A 17,160-nucleotide genomic window follows, 5' to 3' on the forward strand; every position below is an offset into this window, starting at 1 on the left:
ATATTATGCACTTTGGCAATCTGAAAACAAATAAGGCGGTAACTAATGTTTTGCACAGATTCCACTTTAAACATATTTCAGAGGCCTGATATACACATATTCACATGCCAATCAAAAAATAGATATTAGATTGTGGAGATATTGCCTAACCACACTGAAATTATTTGACATAACTTGATAATTCCTCATTTTGCTTGTGGAAAAACATCAGTCAAGTTTGTTAAACTATTCAAAGATAATAAAAGAAGCCACCAAATAGGCAGGGCCAGAAAAGTAGAGACCCTGTTTCACTTTTCTTATTTCTGCAAGTTCAAGGCTCATTTTTCAGATCTCACTATTGTAGTTAATGACGATGCTCATATTTATCTGTATTGTATGTATTGCCTTGACTGTTGTGAACTGCCTAGAACTTTCGGCATGGCGGTAAATAAAAATAAAATTATTATTTATTATTATAACATCATGTCAGCTGGTTTCTTCCCCAAACTGAAAAGCCGCCACAAAATATAATTCTTGCTTAGGATTTAAAATTTTACTGTTCTAGAGCTTGAAACTAAGCTAGAGCATTGAAGCATTACCCAAATAGACAGACACGTTTTTAAAAATTATTATGTTGTATGCCTTTAATGAAGCTGCTTACTCAAAGAATGTTTTTTCTCTATTGCAAAACTACACTCATACAACTGTGATCTAATTATACTTTGACTGTATATAGTTAAATTCATCATTGCTCTTAGACAGGTTTAATGGTGAACTCACCACATGTCACAAATCCTGTAGGTAAAAGAACAGTAATTATTAAGACCACTATAGATAACTGCAAAAATATATGTTACACTAACCTGCATTTATAGGTCTTATGATTCTCAAAGTAGACTCCTGATCCAAAAGGAGGAATTTTTTAAAAAAATAATTATTTTCTGTTTACTAAATATTCTTCAAAATTACAAGAAATAAACTGTTGGACTGAAAATAGTGTGGCTACCTAAGAAATACTACACAAAATAATAAAGCAAATGAAATATGTTAAAAAAAAAAAAAAAGAGAGACGTCAAACAAAAATTCCACAGAAAGTACAAAATTAAGAAAGAAACATTAATAGACTTACCGGTATTCATGCTCCAATAATTCTAAACAGAACTGAAGCAATATAACATTTAGTTTACAACCCTTGGGAATTTCCTCTCCTCCCTTTTCTCCTATTCAATAAGACGACCATGCACTGATATTCCGATATACTGCTAGGGTGGATCCCTGTTAATAATCTGTCTTTCCAAACTGTTTCCCACTAATGTGTTCTGTGTGCATATGAGAAGTGAAATCCCGAATCCCTGGGTTTCTCAGGCATCATATCAATCAAGTCAAATCTCAGCTTTTTATCCTTCCTTTTCCATTCTCTCCCCATATTCTGAAATGGTTATCTCCCCCCACAATCTTGTGTTCTTTAGCTACATGGGTAAAAGCTACTATCCATTTGACCAAAAAAAAAATCCCCCTTTGCCCCATTAAGTGCATACATATTCAAGAAAACTACAGTCCCCAGGCTGGTGGATGTCTAGAATGCCCTCCAGAGAGAGATGGTGGAGAGGAAAACTGTGATGGAATTCAAAAAAGCATGGGATGAAAACAGAGGATCACCAATTAGAATATAAATGAGCAAACTTTCACAGTTTGAATCCAGCAAAGGAGATGGTTTGGATAGGCTGGAGTGTACTTTCAATGACAACTCCAGTAGTTGGAACATACTGAACACAATCGGCCCCAGCACCGATCCTTCAGGCACTCCACTACTCACATTTCCTTCCTCTGAGCAAATACCACAAACCATCACCCTCCGACATCTGTTTGTCAACCAGTTTCTAATCCTTTTCACTACTTCAGCCGCTCAAGTTTGTTCAAGAACTTCCTATGAGGAACCATGTTAAAGGCTTTACTGAAATCTAAGTAAATTATATCTAGCGCACTTCCTCAATCTATTTCTCTCGTCATCCAGGCAAAGAATTCAATCAGATTTGTCTGGCACGATTTACCTCTAGTAAAGCCATGTTGTCTTGGATCTTGTAACTCATTTGAATCTAGGGATTCACTATCCTCTCTTTCAGCAATGCTTCTATTACTGGCCTGTAGTTTCTCCACTTTATCTCTTGACCACTTTTGCGAAGAGGAACCACATAGAAACATGACCGCAGATAAAGACCAAATGGCCCATTTAGTCTGCCCATCCGCAGTAACCATTATCTCTGAACTGATTTAGTGGAAGACAAGGTAATCATACAGTCAGTATGGCTTTTAATTATTTTGTTTGGCCTCTTCTATATGATCCTGAACAAATCGTCTCCTTACAGGGTATGTTGGAGAAATGGGTCCTGAATGTTGACATCTAGATCCGAGATTCTGAGCCATGCTTGCCTGGGCATGGCGACAGATTGCTGAGGTGCAACAGGTGATATCAAATGCATCCAAGGTAGAACACGCCATGCACTTTCTGGTCTCTAGATCGTTCATTACATATTGTTAAGAATTGAGATGTTCAGGTGGTATATACTGATTATAAAGAGAGATTTTCATGTCTCCTTGACTGTTTGCATAAGCTACAGCTGTGGCAAAACCCTGACTGCTTTCCCTGTTAGGAAAGGGAGTACTCCTTCAGGGTCAAACGAATGGTTCAGTTCTAGACAATTTATGGATCACTTGTTTTCTGATGGGGTCCACTTTCCCTGGAGTGGACGACCAGAGCAGTGGGAACCCAGCCGCTCAGGCTAGTGTCAGATGTGAGGGTCACCCATGAGTTGAATTTGAGAGGCATGTTCCTCATTAAGACATCCCCCTGGAGCCACTAACGTAAAGCTGCACTTTGCACCCAAAGGACAGGGGAGCATGTATTTTTGTAAAGTTTAATGTACAATTAGAAAAAAATAAATAAAAAAAGGACAAGGGAGCTGCACCTGGAGGGAATTGTGTTGCAGTGACCACCTGGAAAGAAGAGAGGCCTGACATGGCTGTACCTGTGCTCCTGCCCAGGGGACAACTTGCAGAAAGGCTGCATCTAGCCCAGCACCTGATGGTAATTGCAAGGTGTCACAACCGTGCTCCTGATTTGCGCAGCAAGCCAATGGGATAGTGACAAAACTACTGGCCCGGCATGTCCCTTGCAACCAAGAGACCCCTCAGGACTTGTATGGCTACCTAACAGCCTAATAGCACAGTTACTTACTACAACAGGTGTTATCCAGGGACTGCAGTTTTTAAAAAACACCCAATTTGGGCAGAAAAATTGAATCGAATCGAAAAATCGATTCAATAGGCTGAATCGAAATTTTTTTTCCTGAATCGTGCAGCTCTACTATATATATATATATATATATATATATATATATATATACACACACACATAGCGCCAAATATATATATATATACACACACAAGTAGAGTGAAAAAGGGGCTTTAGAGATGGGTAAACCTGACTCAAACCCAGAAACACTTGAATCTGACTTTTTCAGATGACCCCCCTCCCCCCCAACAGGGAATAATGGGAATACTCACTGTGACTTCGGCCCCAAAGATATCCAGTACAAGTTTTCTGATGGAGATCTTCGGGCAAGCCCTTACCACGGACTCCCACCCCCAAGCCACGACAGGGGGAGAAACTTCGCAGCCTGCTCCCCAACACCCAGAGGGTTGTTACACAGGGCCCCACAGTCTGCACTCAAGCCTCTTGATAAATCAGCAGGTTAGCAGCTACCAGGGGAATGGAGCCCGACCTTTGGTAGGGACACAAAGCAGGCTGGCTCCACAGGTACTCAAAGAGATGGACTGGGAGCAGCACCCATGTGGGACTGCATCCTTTCGAGGAGGAATAAGCCATGCATCCTTTCGAGGAGGAATAAGCCAAAGAAGGGGACCTCCGAGCAATAAAACCACACAGAAAACTCTGAAGATCGAATGCAAAAATAGCCAAAAATAACAAAAATTAGATCAGAACAGACCTTCTGGGTATGCTTGCAGAAGGAAAAACTGAAGAGGGAGCTGTTCTCCACTACAGAAGGGGAGGAAGTCAGAGTTATCTGAAGAGTCACAGCTATTGGGAAGAAACAGCAAAGAACGGAGTCCCATGTCTTCATTAAAGAAAATGGGGTCTTAAAATCTAATTTATTTCCCCTTTGGACCTCCATTGTGATTTACACCTAAGTAGTGACAGTCAGCATATTGCAGAGTCAGTAAATGTTCGCAGGCACTGCCCCTCCTTCTGTGTGTTTTTCCTGTTACATTGGAAATGCATATGGGGTGCTGGATTCACTGAGCATGTACTAGCACAAAGTCCTGTGCTGAATGCACTAGTGCCTTCTTCATAATTTGGATAAGAGGGGGAGTGGAATGGAGGGTCTGCTGTTTTGTTTTCAACATCTGTTAAAATGGGTGGGTCATATTGGATCTAAGTTTGGGAAGCACTACTCTAGTGAACTGAGCTCATTTGATTCAAGTTCAAAAGGCTATAATGAATTTCAAATAGGAAAAAATTCACATACTAACAACTAAGGTCATTTTCACAGTATAAGGAAAGTGAACATATATGTTCCTAGAATCTAGGACCTAGACAAACATGCACATTAAAGCCTTGATTAGCTTATTTTATGTATACTGAATACATAATCCAACAGTTAAAACTAGTTTTTATTCAATATGAGTCTCAGCAGCTTTAAAGTTGTGATGTGATTTGCTTTATGTTCAAAGCTTTCTTTCTTACCGTGTTTTTTCCCTAAAAGCAGCTCTGGTGCTAGATAGTCTGGGGTTCCTAGAATTTGATCGCCATCCACAGGAGCAGCACCTCTTCTTACACTTTTTGGTGTTCTATAAGGTGTTTCAGTATGTTCCTGAAAAGCACACATTTTCACATATTTAAGAGTAAAAACTATATTAAATGTAAATTTTAAAACACTATATTTTAAACTTTAGTGTGTGTTTGTGGATGTCATCTTTGAAACTTGGAAATTTTCTTTCTGCTTATGAAAAAAGGCAGGCTACTACTTATTGCATATAAAAGTACATTACTTGGAGAGAGATTTATAATTCCTTAGCTCTCTGGAAATCAGAAACAACTTAAAAAGTCACCAGAAGAATTTCAATTATTAATAAATCACCATGCGACAAAGAAAACAAGGGCAATGATCAACAGGATAACCTGGTACAAAAAGTACAGGAGAGATAAGTGAGAAGATGGATTCAATTTAATAACCAGTAAGGCATACAAAGAATAGTTTATTGGATGGAAACAAACCTGACATGGCCATGCAGTTGTATGTATTAGGGGTATAGTTTCTAAAAATAAAACCGAATGAAGATTTTTTTTATAAATGATATATTTATATTTTGACAAAGTACTTCATGAAAGACTTCTGAGGAAATTAGAAAGTCATGGGATAGGAGGTAATGTCTTATTATAGATTAAGAACGGGATGAAAGGCAGAAAACAGAGAGTAGGTTTAAATAGTCATTCTCAATGGAGAAGGGTAGATAGTGGGGGTCCCCCGGAGTCTATGCTGAGCCCGCTGCTTTTTAACGCATATATTAATGATTTAGAGATAAGAATAACTAGTGAGATAATTACACCCCCCCACCACCAACACACAAACACACACTTTTACAAAACCGTAGTGCAAGTTTTAGCACCAGCCACAGCTCTGACGCTCAAAGAATTCCATATTCGGTTGAGGACTTTGTTATCTATGAAGAAGTGGTAAAAGACAATTGCAACATCTAAGCACACTCTGCCCTGTTACAATTCGAATTTGTGGGGCCCAGGAACAAATTAATCCAGTTTTTATTATTTTGAATGAGAAAAATTGTCAGGGAACTCGAACGGGGTTCTGGAATGGATTAAATTTGGATTCCAAGTTATCATTGTAGATTTAAAACAAACCGTAGAAAATATTTCTTCTCACATGTAATTAAACTCTGGAATTTGTTGCTGGAGAATGTGGTGAAATCAGTTAGCTTAGCAGAGTTTAAAAAAGGGTTGCATAATTTCCTAACAGAGAAGTCCATAGGCCATTATTGAGAAGGCTTGGGGAAATCCACTGCTTATTCCAAGGATAAGCAGCATGAAATCTGTTTTACTACATGGGATCTAGCTAGTTACTTGAGCCCTGGGTTGGCTACTACTGGAAACAGGATACTGGGCTTGATGGACCTTCGGTCTATCCCAGTATGGCAATACATACATGCATTTCTCCAGTTTCTACCAATGGCTCTGAAGAAAAGCATCCTGTACTCTCAGTTTTTAAGATTAAGAAGCATATGCTCTTCAGTGGAAGAGTTTAAAAACCAGTCTAAAGAAATGAAAAATAGATTTGTCAGGAAAGGTTATCCAAGCAAAATTGTTAATATAGCATTCAAAAGAGCTCTTTATAATAATAGAGATTTGCTTTTGACTCTGAAACGGCATGAAGATGAACATGGTCAGGAGGAGAACATCACAAGCGTATTGACATATGCCCAAAATAGTCACACTGTTTCTAGAATAATAAAAAAACATTATCAGATGTTGAAAATCACTGGAAGATTTAAAGATCATGATTTAAGGATAGATAGCTTATCGCAGAACAAAAAAATCTGAAAGAAATATTATGTCCATCATTGTTACCTGCAATTAATATAGACTAAAGCATAATTGAAAAAGGTCATTCCACATGTGGTGCATGTCAGATGTGCAAGATCATGGAACATATTAAGGTATTTTGTAATCCTTTTGATAAAAAAAGAATGTGTTTTAAAACATGTTTCAGATTGTAAAACTGCAGGGGTAATATATGTGATTAAATGCCCTTGTAATTTAATATACGTTTGTTTGTTTATTTATCCCCCGCCCTTATCCAGGGCGTGTTGCATATTAAACATACAAAATAAGACATAACATTTATCGTACAAATCACAAAGACACACTATAAAACAAGTTGCACACTTACATATAAAAATCAAATTGCATATGACACACACATCACATCAATGACGAACATCATTTAAAGCCGAACAACAGGCCAAACCCTAAAATACATCAAAATATAAAATTGCATATAGCACACAGGACACCTCAATGACGAACATCATTATGCCAAATAGAACAGACCAGAACATTGAAAACCTCCGTGACTAACACTTAGCACTCAACAGTCACCACTCCTTCTCCTTCAGCCAAACTCAGACCCTATATTTCATCTTATAGAACAGGTGTCTTTTCAGCATTTTTCTAAAGTTCTGTAAATTTTGCTGTTGGCGAATATATCCTGGAAGGTTGTTCCACTCTCTGGGGCCGATACAGTGGAAGACACTATTCCTGGAAGAGGAAAGCCTTAAGTCCAACACAGATGGAACACACAGATCACAATGGAAAAATTATGTTCTTACCTGTTAATTTTCTTTCCTTTAGACGCAGCAGATGAATCCAGAGACTAGTGGGATAGCACACATCTACCAGCAGGTGGAGATAGAGAAATTGATTAACAGGTGGTCCTATTGGCTGGTACTCCTCCTGTATTTTCAGCATTGCTCCTTGCCCAAGCATCCGAAACCAGTAATATGCTTAGCATGTGAAAAAACTTCTTTCCCATAACCAAGTTCATAGGTAATAATACAGAATACAACAACCAACTATAACAAAACTTCAGAAACTCATGAAAGAAAAACCGACAGACTATATCTAGAAAGGGTAAGGCTCTGGATTCATCTGATGTGTCTAAAGGGAAAAAAAATTAACAGGTAAGAACATAATTTTTCCTTCCTTAGCAACAGCAGCAGATGAATCCAGAGACTAGCATGATGTAGCAAAGCAATCCTCAATCTGGGCGGGAAGCAAACGCCACCTCAGCAATGACCGAAGCACCAAAAACAGTCTCTGTATATGCTGTCACATGAAACCAGAAATTCTTAGAAAAGGTATTCTTAGAAGACCAAGTAGTTTCGTGACAAATCACCTCTAAGGAAAAACATCTGGACTGATTCCAGGAAGTAGCCATCGCTCAGGTTGAATGAACATGAAGTTCTTCCGGCAATCGCTTTCCTGCCATTAAAGTAAGCAGAAGTAATGGTCTCTTTGACCCATCGAGCGATGAAAGCTTTGAACACTGCCATACCTTAGTTGCGTCCCGGGAATAAGACAAAGAGGTGATGTGAAAGTCGAAGTCGTTATTAACCGATAGATAGTGTAGAACAGGGGTGTCCAACCTGCAGTCCTGTGAAGTATTTTGTGCAGCCCTGATCGAGGGCGATGCAGTGTTTTCCTCTGCAACCCCCGGGTGTTTACCGTCTTGCTGCAGCATTTGTGCAGCCCCAGAAAATTTTTTTTCGGCCAATGCAGCCCAGGGAAGCCAAAAGGTTGGACACACCTGGTGTAGAATCTCCTTCCGGAAAGGAGGAAGGAAAAAGAGACTGGTTAATATGAAATGTTGATACCACCTTAGGAAGAAACTATGGTACTGACTGAACTGATACCCCAGAATTCATAATACAGAAAAAGGGATCCCTGCAGGACAAGTCCTGCAAGTCAGAAAATCCACCAAGCTGAAGCTAAGGGTACAAGAAATACCGTTTTTAACATCACATCCTTTAGAGCAGGGTTTTCAGGAGTTCCCCAATGAATATGCATTGAAAGCAGTGCATGCACATAGATCTCATGCATATTCATTGGGGAAATCCTGAAAACCCGACTGGATTGCGGCCCTCAAAGAGGGACTTTGAGACCCTTGCTTTAGAGTGTGATTAGATAAAGGTTCAAACGGGGGTCTTTTGTAATCTCTTAGTCCGGACAGGATTTCTAAACAGGTTGACGAAAATGGTGTAGTCTTGAGTAAGCGAACTACATCCAACTGATAAGCAAGCAAAGAATAAGACGCCTGGCCCCTGTAAAAATCAATGGTTGTCCCTTGAAGCTGAACAGAATTATACACTAAGCCCTTGGCTACCCTTCATTCTAAAAGGAAAGAATAATCCTTACGCCCTAGCTGTGAATTTTCAATATCTAGGCCGTAAGACTAAAGTGGGATGAAATTCCATGTTGACCGACCCCTGGGTGAGCAAATCCTCAGGTACCGGGAACCTCAACGGCTCGCCCACCAACAAACAGTTCAGATCCGGATAGCCTAGACAGAGTAAAAAAAATCAAGAGATACCACTAACTCCGCAGGAAGCATTTCAATCCACCAAAGTAACCCACTCAACTCTGTAACTCTTCTGGAAATGTCTTATGTAATCCGCCTTGAACAGCAAGGTAATGGTGGAATAAAAGTCACTAATGTAATGTAATGTAATCACCATACCGGAAAAGCGAGCCATGAGATGAAAACACACATCCAACCATCATCTCAGGGGAAACACTTAAAGAAGATGACTCAGGCCAGTAACGAGCCAATGTGTTTAACCCCTTATGACTCCTGTTCTCTGCGGCTGGAGAAAAATCAAGAAAGCTTTGCATTTTGAGATGAGGACATGAGTTGGAGTGCTAGGAGATCTCACATGTACACATTGTGCTGGAACGCCTGAGCGGACAGTTCCCAATTTCTAGAGTGACGAAGATTCTTGTTGAGGAAGGCTGTCTAAATATTTTTCCTGTTCCAGAATATGATCCGTCGAGAGAAGAGAAAGATGATCTACCACCTACCAAAGGAGGACCTTTGCTTCGCAGGGCAACCAAAGACTGGGCGTACCTCTCTGGCTACTGAAAAATGCCATTATCGTGACACTGTTTTAAAAACTCTCCTTGTATAGTCCTGAAACATGGCCTGAAACGCCTGATTGTCCAGAACTCCAGAAGATTGAGTGAGGACTGAGCCTCCTGATGAGACTAGACTCCTTGCACTGAGGATTGGAGACACTGAGCCCCCCAATCCAACAGACTGGCACTCTTAGTAACTATGAGACAGACCAGTGATGAGTTTGAACAAATTTATCTCACTGCACCTGCATCTCATACTGAGCTATGCATGAGGATTACACCAGAGACTACGACTGCAGCCTTGATATTCCGGGAACTACCAGAACAGAAGTGACTGCTGTAGCATTTTCATGTTAAAGCAAGCCCAAGGCTCCACTTTGAGAGTTGCCATCACAGAGCCTAGAACCTGAACAAAATACCAAACTCTTGGTCTGGGTGACTGAAGAAAAAGGCGACGAACCTGAGACTGTAATCTGTAGCCCCGGTCTCTGGGAAGAAGCAGATTCCCCACCTTCATATGGAAGAACTACCCCCCCTCCCTTCCCCGAGATGTAGCAATGATTGGGACGGGATAAATTAAAGATGTACTCCAAAGATTGAAGAAGGAAAAAGAAAAAAAAAAAAAACCAAAAAAATTCACACGTTTGTGTCACTGTCAAACTGTGCTGTCCAGAAGACACCCGAATCAATCGGTCGTCAAAAAAAGGATGTACCTGAACCCCCTCTTTGCAACAAAATAATGTAGTGGAGCAGTAGCTATGTCAAATGCATATGTCAAAACTGATATTGCAGCCCGAGGACGGTAAAGTGAAGATACCACTAATGTGGTGGACATATGGGAATATGTAAACAATCTTCTTTGAAATTGAGCACTGTAAGGAACTCTTGCAGTGAAACCGCTGTAATGACCAATCTCACAGGTTCTGTACAAACATGTCTGACTTTGATAAACTAGTTGAGCCTTAAAAGTTTCAGCACTGGTCTGACCAATTCATGGTCACCCTTCATGGGCACTATAAAGAAAACTGAATACTTCTCTTGCCCCTTTGTTCCGGAGGGACTGGAACTACTGCCCCGAGTTCCATTAGCACTTGAATGGGCTCCCTCCAATTATTCCGTAAACAACTGAAAACCTGGCTTTTTTCTAACATATAACATTTCTTCTCTTGTTTATTTTCCCTCTGTTCATATGCTTTTGTAAATCTTTCTCCTCTCCTTATATTTTTAAGCTTTGTAAACCGTGTCGAGCTCCACTTCCATGGAGATGATGCGGTATATAAACTTAAGGCTTAGTTTAGTTTAGTTTAGTCCTCAATACCAAGTGACCCCAAGAAAGAATCTGGAATGGGAAAGGAGGATTCAAAGTTGCAAGCATTCTGAATAATATCCAAAACCTATTGACTGGACATCATCACCCTCCCCCCTCCACTAGAAAGCCTGAAGAGCTGGCAGAGGGAGACAAGACTCTTTCAGAATGAAGCGGAGGAGGCCAAAGTACGGTCTACACCAGGGGTGCCCAAAAGGTCAATCGCAATCGACCACTATATCGCAAAGGCAACGCGAATCGATCGCGGAGCCCATCCCGGGCTCCACGATAGACTCGCGTTGACTTTGCGTTCTCCCTGCTCCCCGATGCCACAACAGGCCAGGAGTGACTATAGAAGCACGGGCATACCAGCCTTCCTCCCCCCAACATCAATTCTGATGTCGGGGACAAAGTTCCTGGCTAGCCAATCGCTGCCTGGCTGGCCCAGAACTTCCTCTCCGACGTCAAAATTGACGTCGGGGGGAAGGCTGCTGGCTTATTGTGGCGTTAGGAAATAGGGAGAGCTCGGCGTCATCGGCGGGCATGTTCCCAGACGTCGGCGGTGGCTTGGAGGCCTGTTTCCAGACGACAGCCCCGGCAGTGGCTTGGGGAGAAAGAAAGGGGAGACAGAAAGAAAGAAAGGGTGCAGGCAGACAAAGAAAGGAGGGCAGGGAGACAGAAAGAAAGACAGGCAGAAAGAAAGGGGAGGGGGCAGGGAGACAGAAAGAAAGAAAGGGGAGGGGGCAGGGAGACAAAGAAAAAGTTGGGGGAGGGAATGGAGTGTGTCGGGTGGCAGGGGGCAGGCAGGGAGAGAGGAAGAAAATGCTGGACTCATGGAAGGACAGAGATGTTGGTTGGGGAATGGAATGAGGTCTGGAGGAGATGAAGCATGCAGAAGGCTCAAAGAAGAAATATTGGATGCACAGTCAGAAGAAGAAAGTGCAACCAGAGACTCATGAAATCACCAGACAACAAAGGTAGGAAAAATGATTTTATTTTCAATTTAGTGATCAAAATGTGTTTGTTTTGAGAATTTATATCTGCTGTCTATATTTTGCACTATGGCCCCCTTTTACTAAACCGCAGTAGCAGATTTTAGCTCAGGGAGACTATGAGCATCAAGAGAAGTGCAGGGAGCCTATGGGCGTTGAGAGTAGCGTGGGGCATTCAGAGCAACTCCCTGTGCTAAAAACCGCAATCACGGTTCAGTAAAAAAGGGAGAAGGTATATTTCTCTATTTTTGTATAGTTGTTAATGAGGTGACATTGCATATTTTAAAGTCATCTGCCTTGACCTCTTTGAAAAAACCCCCGAATATAAATGATAATTAACATTTTCTCTGCATAAAGTGTGCTTTGTGTTTTTTTTAATTTTATTGTTGGTAGATCATTTTGCATAACCCCCTGTTTTACTAAGGTGCGCTAACCGATTAGTGTGCGCTAAACACTAACGCATGCGTGTTAGTCTATGGACATTTTAGCGTTTAGCGCATGCTAATCGGTTAGCGCACCTTAGTAAAACAGGGGGTTAGTCATTTTAAAAGTAGCTCACAAGCCAAAAAAGTGTGGACACCCCTAGTCTAGACGATAATTGTAAGTGCTAAATGAAAGAAAGGAACTCTCCTGCGAAATTTCCAGTTTTGCATTGTAAGAAGAAACATAAGAATAACTAGAAGAGGTCCAACCTGGACTATACATCTTGGAATTATGAAAAGAGGGCCGTGATGGAGAGGACTTAAAGAACTCCTAGGATTTACCTGCGGCAACATCTGTTACCCGGAATCCCTAAAATCCACTACCAACTTCTCCAGAGCTTCTCTAAAAACAAACTACCCTTAAAGGAAAGGTGCATTAGGCGCAATCATCGCCTCATGTCATTAGATCTGCATCTTAATACTTATAAGAGAAAGCTGCAATCTCGAATGAGAACTTCAGGGATGATTCCAAATGCCACATACCGTTTGGCACCCTGAGACCTGCCTGCTTTGTGGCTCCGAGCCAAAAACAATCACATACTTATGTAGACGGGGAAAAATAAGGGTAAGCTGCTTAGTAGAGACCAGAAGAAGAGAACCGGCTTAGAAGTGTGCACAATAGGCTGCAAAGCACGGAGGCTCTGCAGCATGCTAAAAATAAAGAAAGCCAGTCCTGCCCGCTAGAAAAGTCAAGGTGCCACCAGGCCACCCCGCTCCGCCACTAGAGTCTCCCCTAACTGGAAACCTAACACTAATACCATGAATTAATTCTATAGCACTACTAGAAACAAACACAGTGCTACACAGAAGCCCAAAGAAGAAAATGCAAACAAGTATAGAGCCTCACCATTCATAAACCCTGAAAGGGAGGAGGAGGAAATACCCATACCCACAGGGTACTCTCATACCTTTGATCTTAATCAGCTACGAATAGCCTTCTTCCAACCCAGTTCAAATACATGCCGAAACTGGGTATTCGAGCACCAAGTTAAATATCTCTCACTCCCAAAGTGCCCTCATGCCAAGCAGAATGGGCCTCTTGTCCAAAATAACATGAAGTGCAGGAAAATTCAAATTCAACTCGGGACAAAAAACCTCCACCGAGTCCAACTGCCGTGCTAATGTTAAGGCTGCTACAATACTGCTGACGGTCTACGTCCGATAATACGGAGACCACGGCATCCGGATACAGGAGTCAGCTGTAGAAATAAAGTCCCTGAATGCTGTGGTGTTCCCGCCAGTGTAGGAGACTCAAGTGTGCGCCTGTTTCGCGCTGAAATGAACCGGCTCCGTCAATCGTGTTATAAGAAAATCCCCAGAGTCATCCAATCTAATATTCCCACACAGCTGCGGCATCCGCTGATGCAAGAAATGTGCAGAAATAAACTCCCTGAACGCTGCAGTGCTCCCGCCAGCGTAGGGAGCGCTGCAGTGCTCCCATGCTTTGCGCTGAAATGAGCCGACTCAGTCAAAAGTGTTATAAAAAAACACCTACCCAGAGCCAAACAAAGCAATATTTTCCGCGGCATAAATTTAGTAAAGTGAATCTCAGGTAGAACTGCATGAACACTTCTTCATTCCCCTCAATGTATGTGAACAAGTGTGCGTGCAGTTCACTGAAGTATTCCTCACAGAGTTGTTAAACCACCACTACTGCTCTACAAAGTCCAGCGTTTTAGAAAATAACATATAACACAGAACCCGCAGTTCAACACAACCAGAAGACAGAACCCGCAGTAGCACACAATTATAAAACGTTAGATAGATTGTGAGCCCACCGGGACAGATAGGGAAAATGCTTGAGTACCTGATTGTATAACTGCTTAGATAACCTTGATAGGCGGTATATAAAATCCTAATGAAACTTGAAACAGAACCTGCAGCTCCAATCTAAAAATAGATACTCACAAGTTTTGTTAGTGCCAGTAAAAGCTGGTAAATACCTGTTACTCAGCCCTAGCAGGGCAGGAATAGAATCTAGTAACTGTGGTCTCCTTTTTTTTTTTTTTTTTTTTTTAAACAATTAAGGGAAAGAAGAAAAATAGAGACCCATTCAGACCCTCTATCACTGGAGGGAGGGAGGGTGAGGCAGGGACCTGGGGGGCCCAGGTATAACCCCTAAAGCTAGCATTGTTCAGCCGGACACCCCTGTCTCACTGAAGAGAAACCTCAACAGGAGAAATATAATTGTCCATACACAGCCAGAATTCAGGAGCTAGTTGAATAGTGACCGTCTGCCTGCTAGAGATAGAGCATACTGAAAATACAGGAGGAGTGCCAGCCAACAGGACCCACCTGTTAATCAGTTTCTCTATCTCCACCTGCTGGTAGATGTGTGCTATCCCACTAGTCTCTAGATTTATCTGCTGCTGTTGCTAAGGAAGCTTAATTGAGCGAAGCAGTCGAGCTAGCTCACGCAACAAGATGCTCTGGACTAGGTGTTTGGGAGTCAACTTATGTAAGCATATGAAAACATTTACCAGTAGTTTGTAACGTATCTTATCCCTTATTTTCAGCCAATACAATCTTATAAAATATTTTGTCACATGCTCACATCTGTCCAATTTAAATAGAGAGTAACACTGAATTCTGGGCCACTTGAAGCGTACCCATTCCCACGTTGGGCAAACCTCTAGACAATTGGAAAATAGCAAATGTCACGCCCATCTTCAAGAAGGGCGCAAGGGGGGACCCGGGAAACTACAGGCCGGTGAGCCTGACCTCAGTCCCGGGAAAGATGATGGAGGCACTGATTAAAGACAGCATCTGTGAACACATCGAAAAAAATGGGCAGCTAAAACCGAGTCAACATGGCTTCTGTAAGGGTAGGTCATGCCTCACAAACTTATTGTACTTCTTTGAGGGAGTGAACAGCCAGGTGGATAAAGGGGAATCTATAGACATCATTTACCTTGACTTCCAAAAAGCCTTCGACAAGGTGCCACATGAGAGACTGCTTAAAAAGATATGGAACCACGGGGTACAAGGGGAGGTCCACCGATGGATCAAAAACTGGCTGGCAAACAGGAAGCAGAGGGTTGGCGTAAAGGGCCACTACTCAGACTGGAAAGGGGTCACGAGCGGAGTTCCGCAAGGGTCGGTGCTGGGACCGCTCTTGTTCAATATCTACATAAATGATCTAGAGGCGGGAACTAAGTGTGAAGTCATTAAATTTGCAGATGACACCAAACTATACAGCAGGGCTCAAACCAAGGAAGACTGCGAGGATCTCCAAAAGGATCTAACGCAGCTGGAAAAATGGGCCGAAAAGTGGCAGATGAGCTTCAACGTGGGGAAATGCAAGGTCATGCACGTGGGGAAAAAGAACCCGATGTTCACATACAAAATGGGGGGAACACCACTAGGGGTTAGTAACCTGGAGAGAGACCTGGGAGTGATGGTAGACGCAACACTGAAGGCATCGGCGCAATGCGCCACAGCCTCTAGGAAAGCAAACAGAATGCTGGGTATCATTAAGAAGGGTATTACGACCAGGACGAAGGAAGTCATCATGCCGCTGTATCGTGCAATGGTACGGCCGCATCTGGAGTACTGTGTCCAGTACTGGTCGCCGTACCTCAAGAAAGACATGGCGGTACTTGAGGGAGTACAAAGAAGAGCAACCAAACTGATAAAGGGAATGGAAAATCTCCCATATACCGACAGATTGAAGCAGTTGGGACTTTTCTCCCTGGAGAAGCGAAGACTTAGAGGAGACATGATAGAAACCTTCAAGATCCTGAAGGGCATAGAAAAAATAGACAGGGGCAGATTTTTCAAATTAAGGGGCGCCACAAGTACAAGGGGGCACTCGGAGAAATTGAAAGGGGACAGGTTTAGAACAAACGCTAGGAAGTTCTTTTTCACTCAGAGGGTGGTGGATACATGGAACGCGCTTCCAGAGGCTGTTGTAGACAAGAAAACATTAAATGGTTTCAAAGAAGGTTTGGATAGATTCCTAGAAGAAAAAGGGATTGGGGGGTATAGATAGGTATAGACCATTGCTCAGGCAATGGGCCTGATGGGCCGCCGCGGGTGCGGACCGCTGAGCAGGATGGACCTATGGTCTGCCTCAGCGGAGGCAACTTCTTATGTTCTTATGTTCTTATGTTCTTAATTCAATATACGCTTTAATGAACATAAAAAGTAACATCATTAGAGAGATATTAACGGCTCCTCTGGCAAAACACTAAAAATAAAAATCCAATTTTTTCCTTAAGAACAGTTGTCTATGTAATGCAGAGAGGGAGGAGAGGTGGGGAATTTAAAAAAGCCTTAACTCAAAAAGAACAGAGATGGATCTTCATGTTAAAAGCATTAGAACCAAATGGTCTAAATAAAGCCATGGAGTGGCAACATTTCTATTAAAACGAACCAAAAGTAGTTCAGAGTATACTATCTTAATAAGGGCTTCAGTCACTTAACCGCTGTGATATAGTTTTAAATAAACGTCAGAATAAACCAATCAGGTTACAGCGTGTACATCACACGCACGTTAACATGTCCCTTTAAATGTGTGGGCGCCATTTTCTGTTTGTGTTCTAGAACCGGCATGTAGAACTAGCATAGCAAGTACAAGGTAAGAATGTTTACAAGTTAACTTAAGATATAAGATAGTAAAAGTGTTTGTGACTAAAGATTCTTTGATCTATAGATACTGTTGCCTGAGATTGCCTG

General features: G+C 41.8%; 1 protein-coding gene across 3 annotated transcripts in view; it reads right to left on the bottom strand.

Moving 5' to 3' along the window:
- MASTL (microtubule associated serine/threonine kinase like) overlaps positions 1-17,160 on the bottom strand; it is a 141,597-nt gene that overhangs the window by 17,224 nt on the left and 107,213 nt on the right. For all 3 annotated transcript variants that reach the window (XM_033931419.1, XM_033931418.1, XM_033931420.1), the window contains exon 9: positions 4,745-4,871. In XM_033931419.1, the coding sequence (XP_033787310.1) occupies positions 4,745-4,871 (127 nt within the window). The remainder of the gene's footprint in view (positions 1-4,744; positions 4,872-17,160) is intronic.

The sequence above is a fragment of the Geotrypetes seraphini genome, chromosome 2 (genome assembly GCF_902459505.1).
Source record: "Geotrypetes seraphini chromosome 2, aGeoSer1.1, whole genome shotgun sequence".
In the NCBI taxonomy this organism is placed as follows: Eukaryota; Metazoa; Chordata; class Amphibia; order Gymnophiona; family Dermophiidae; genus Geotrypetes; species Geotrypetes seraphini.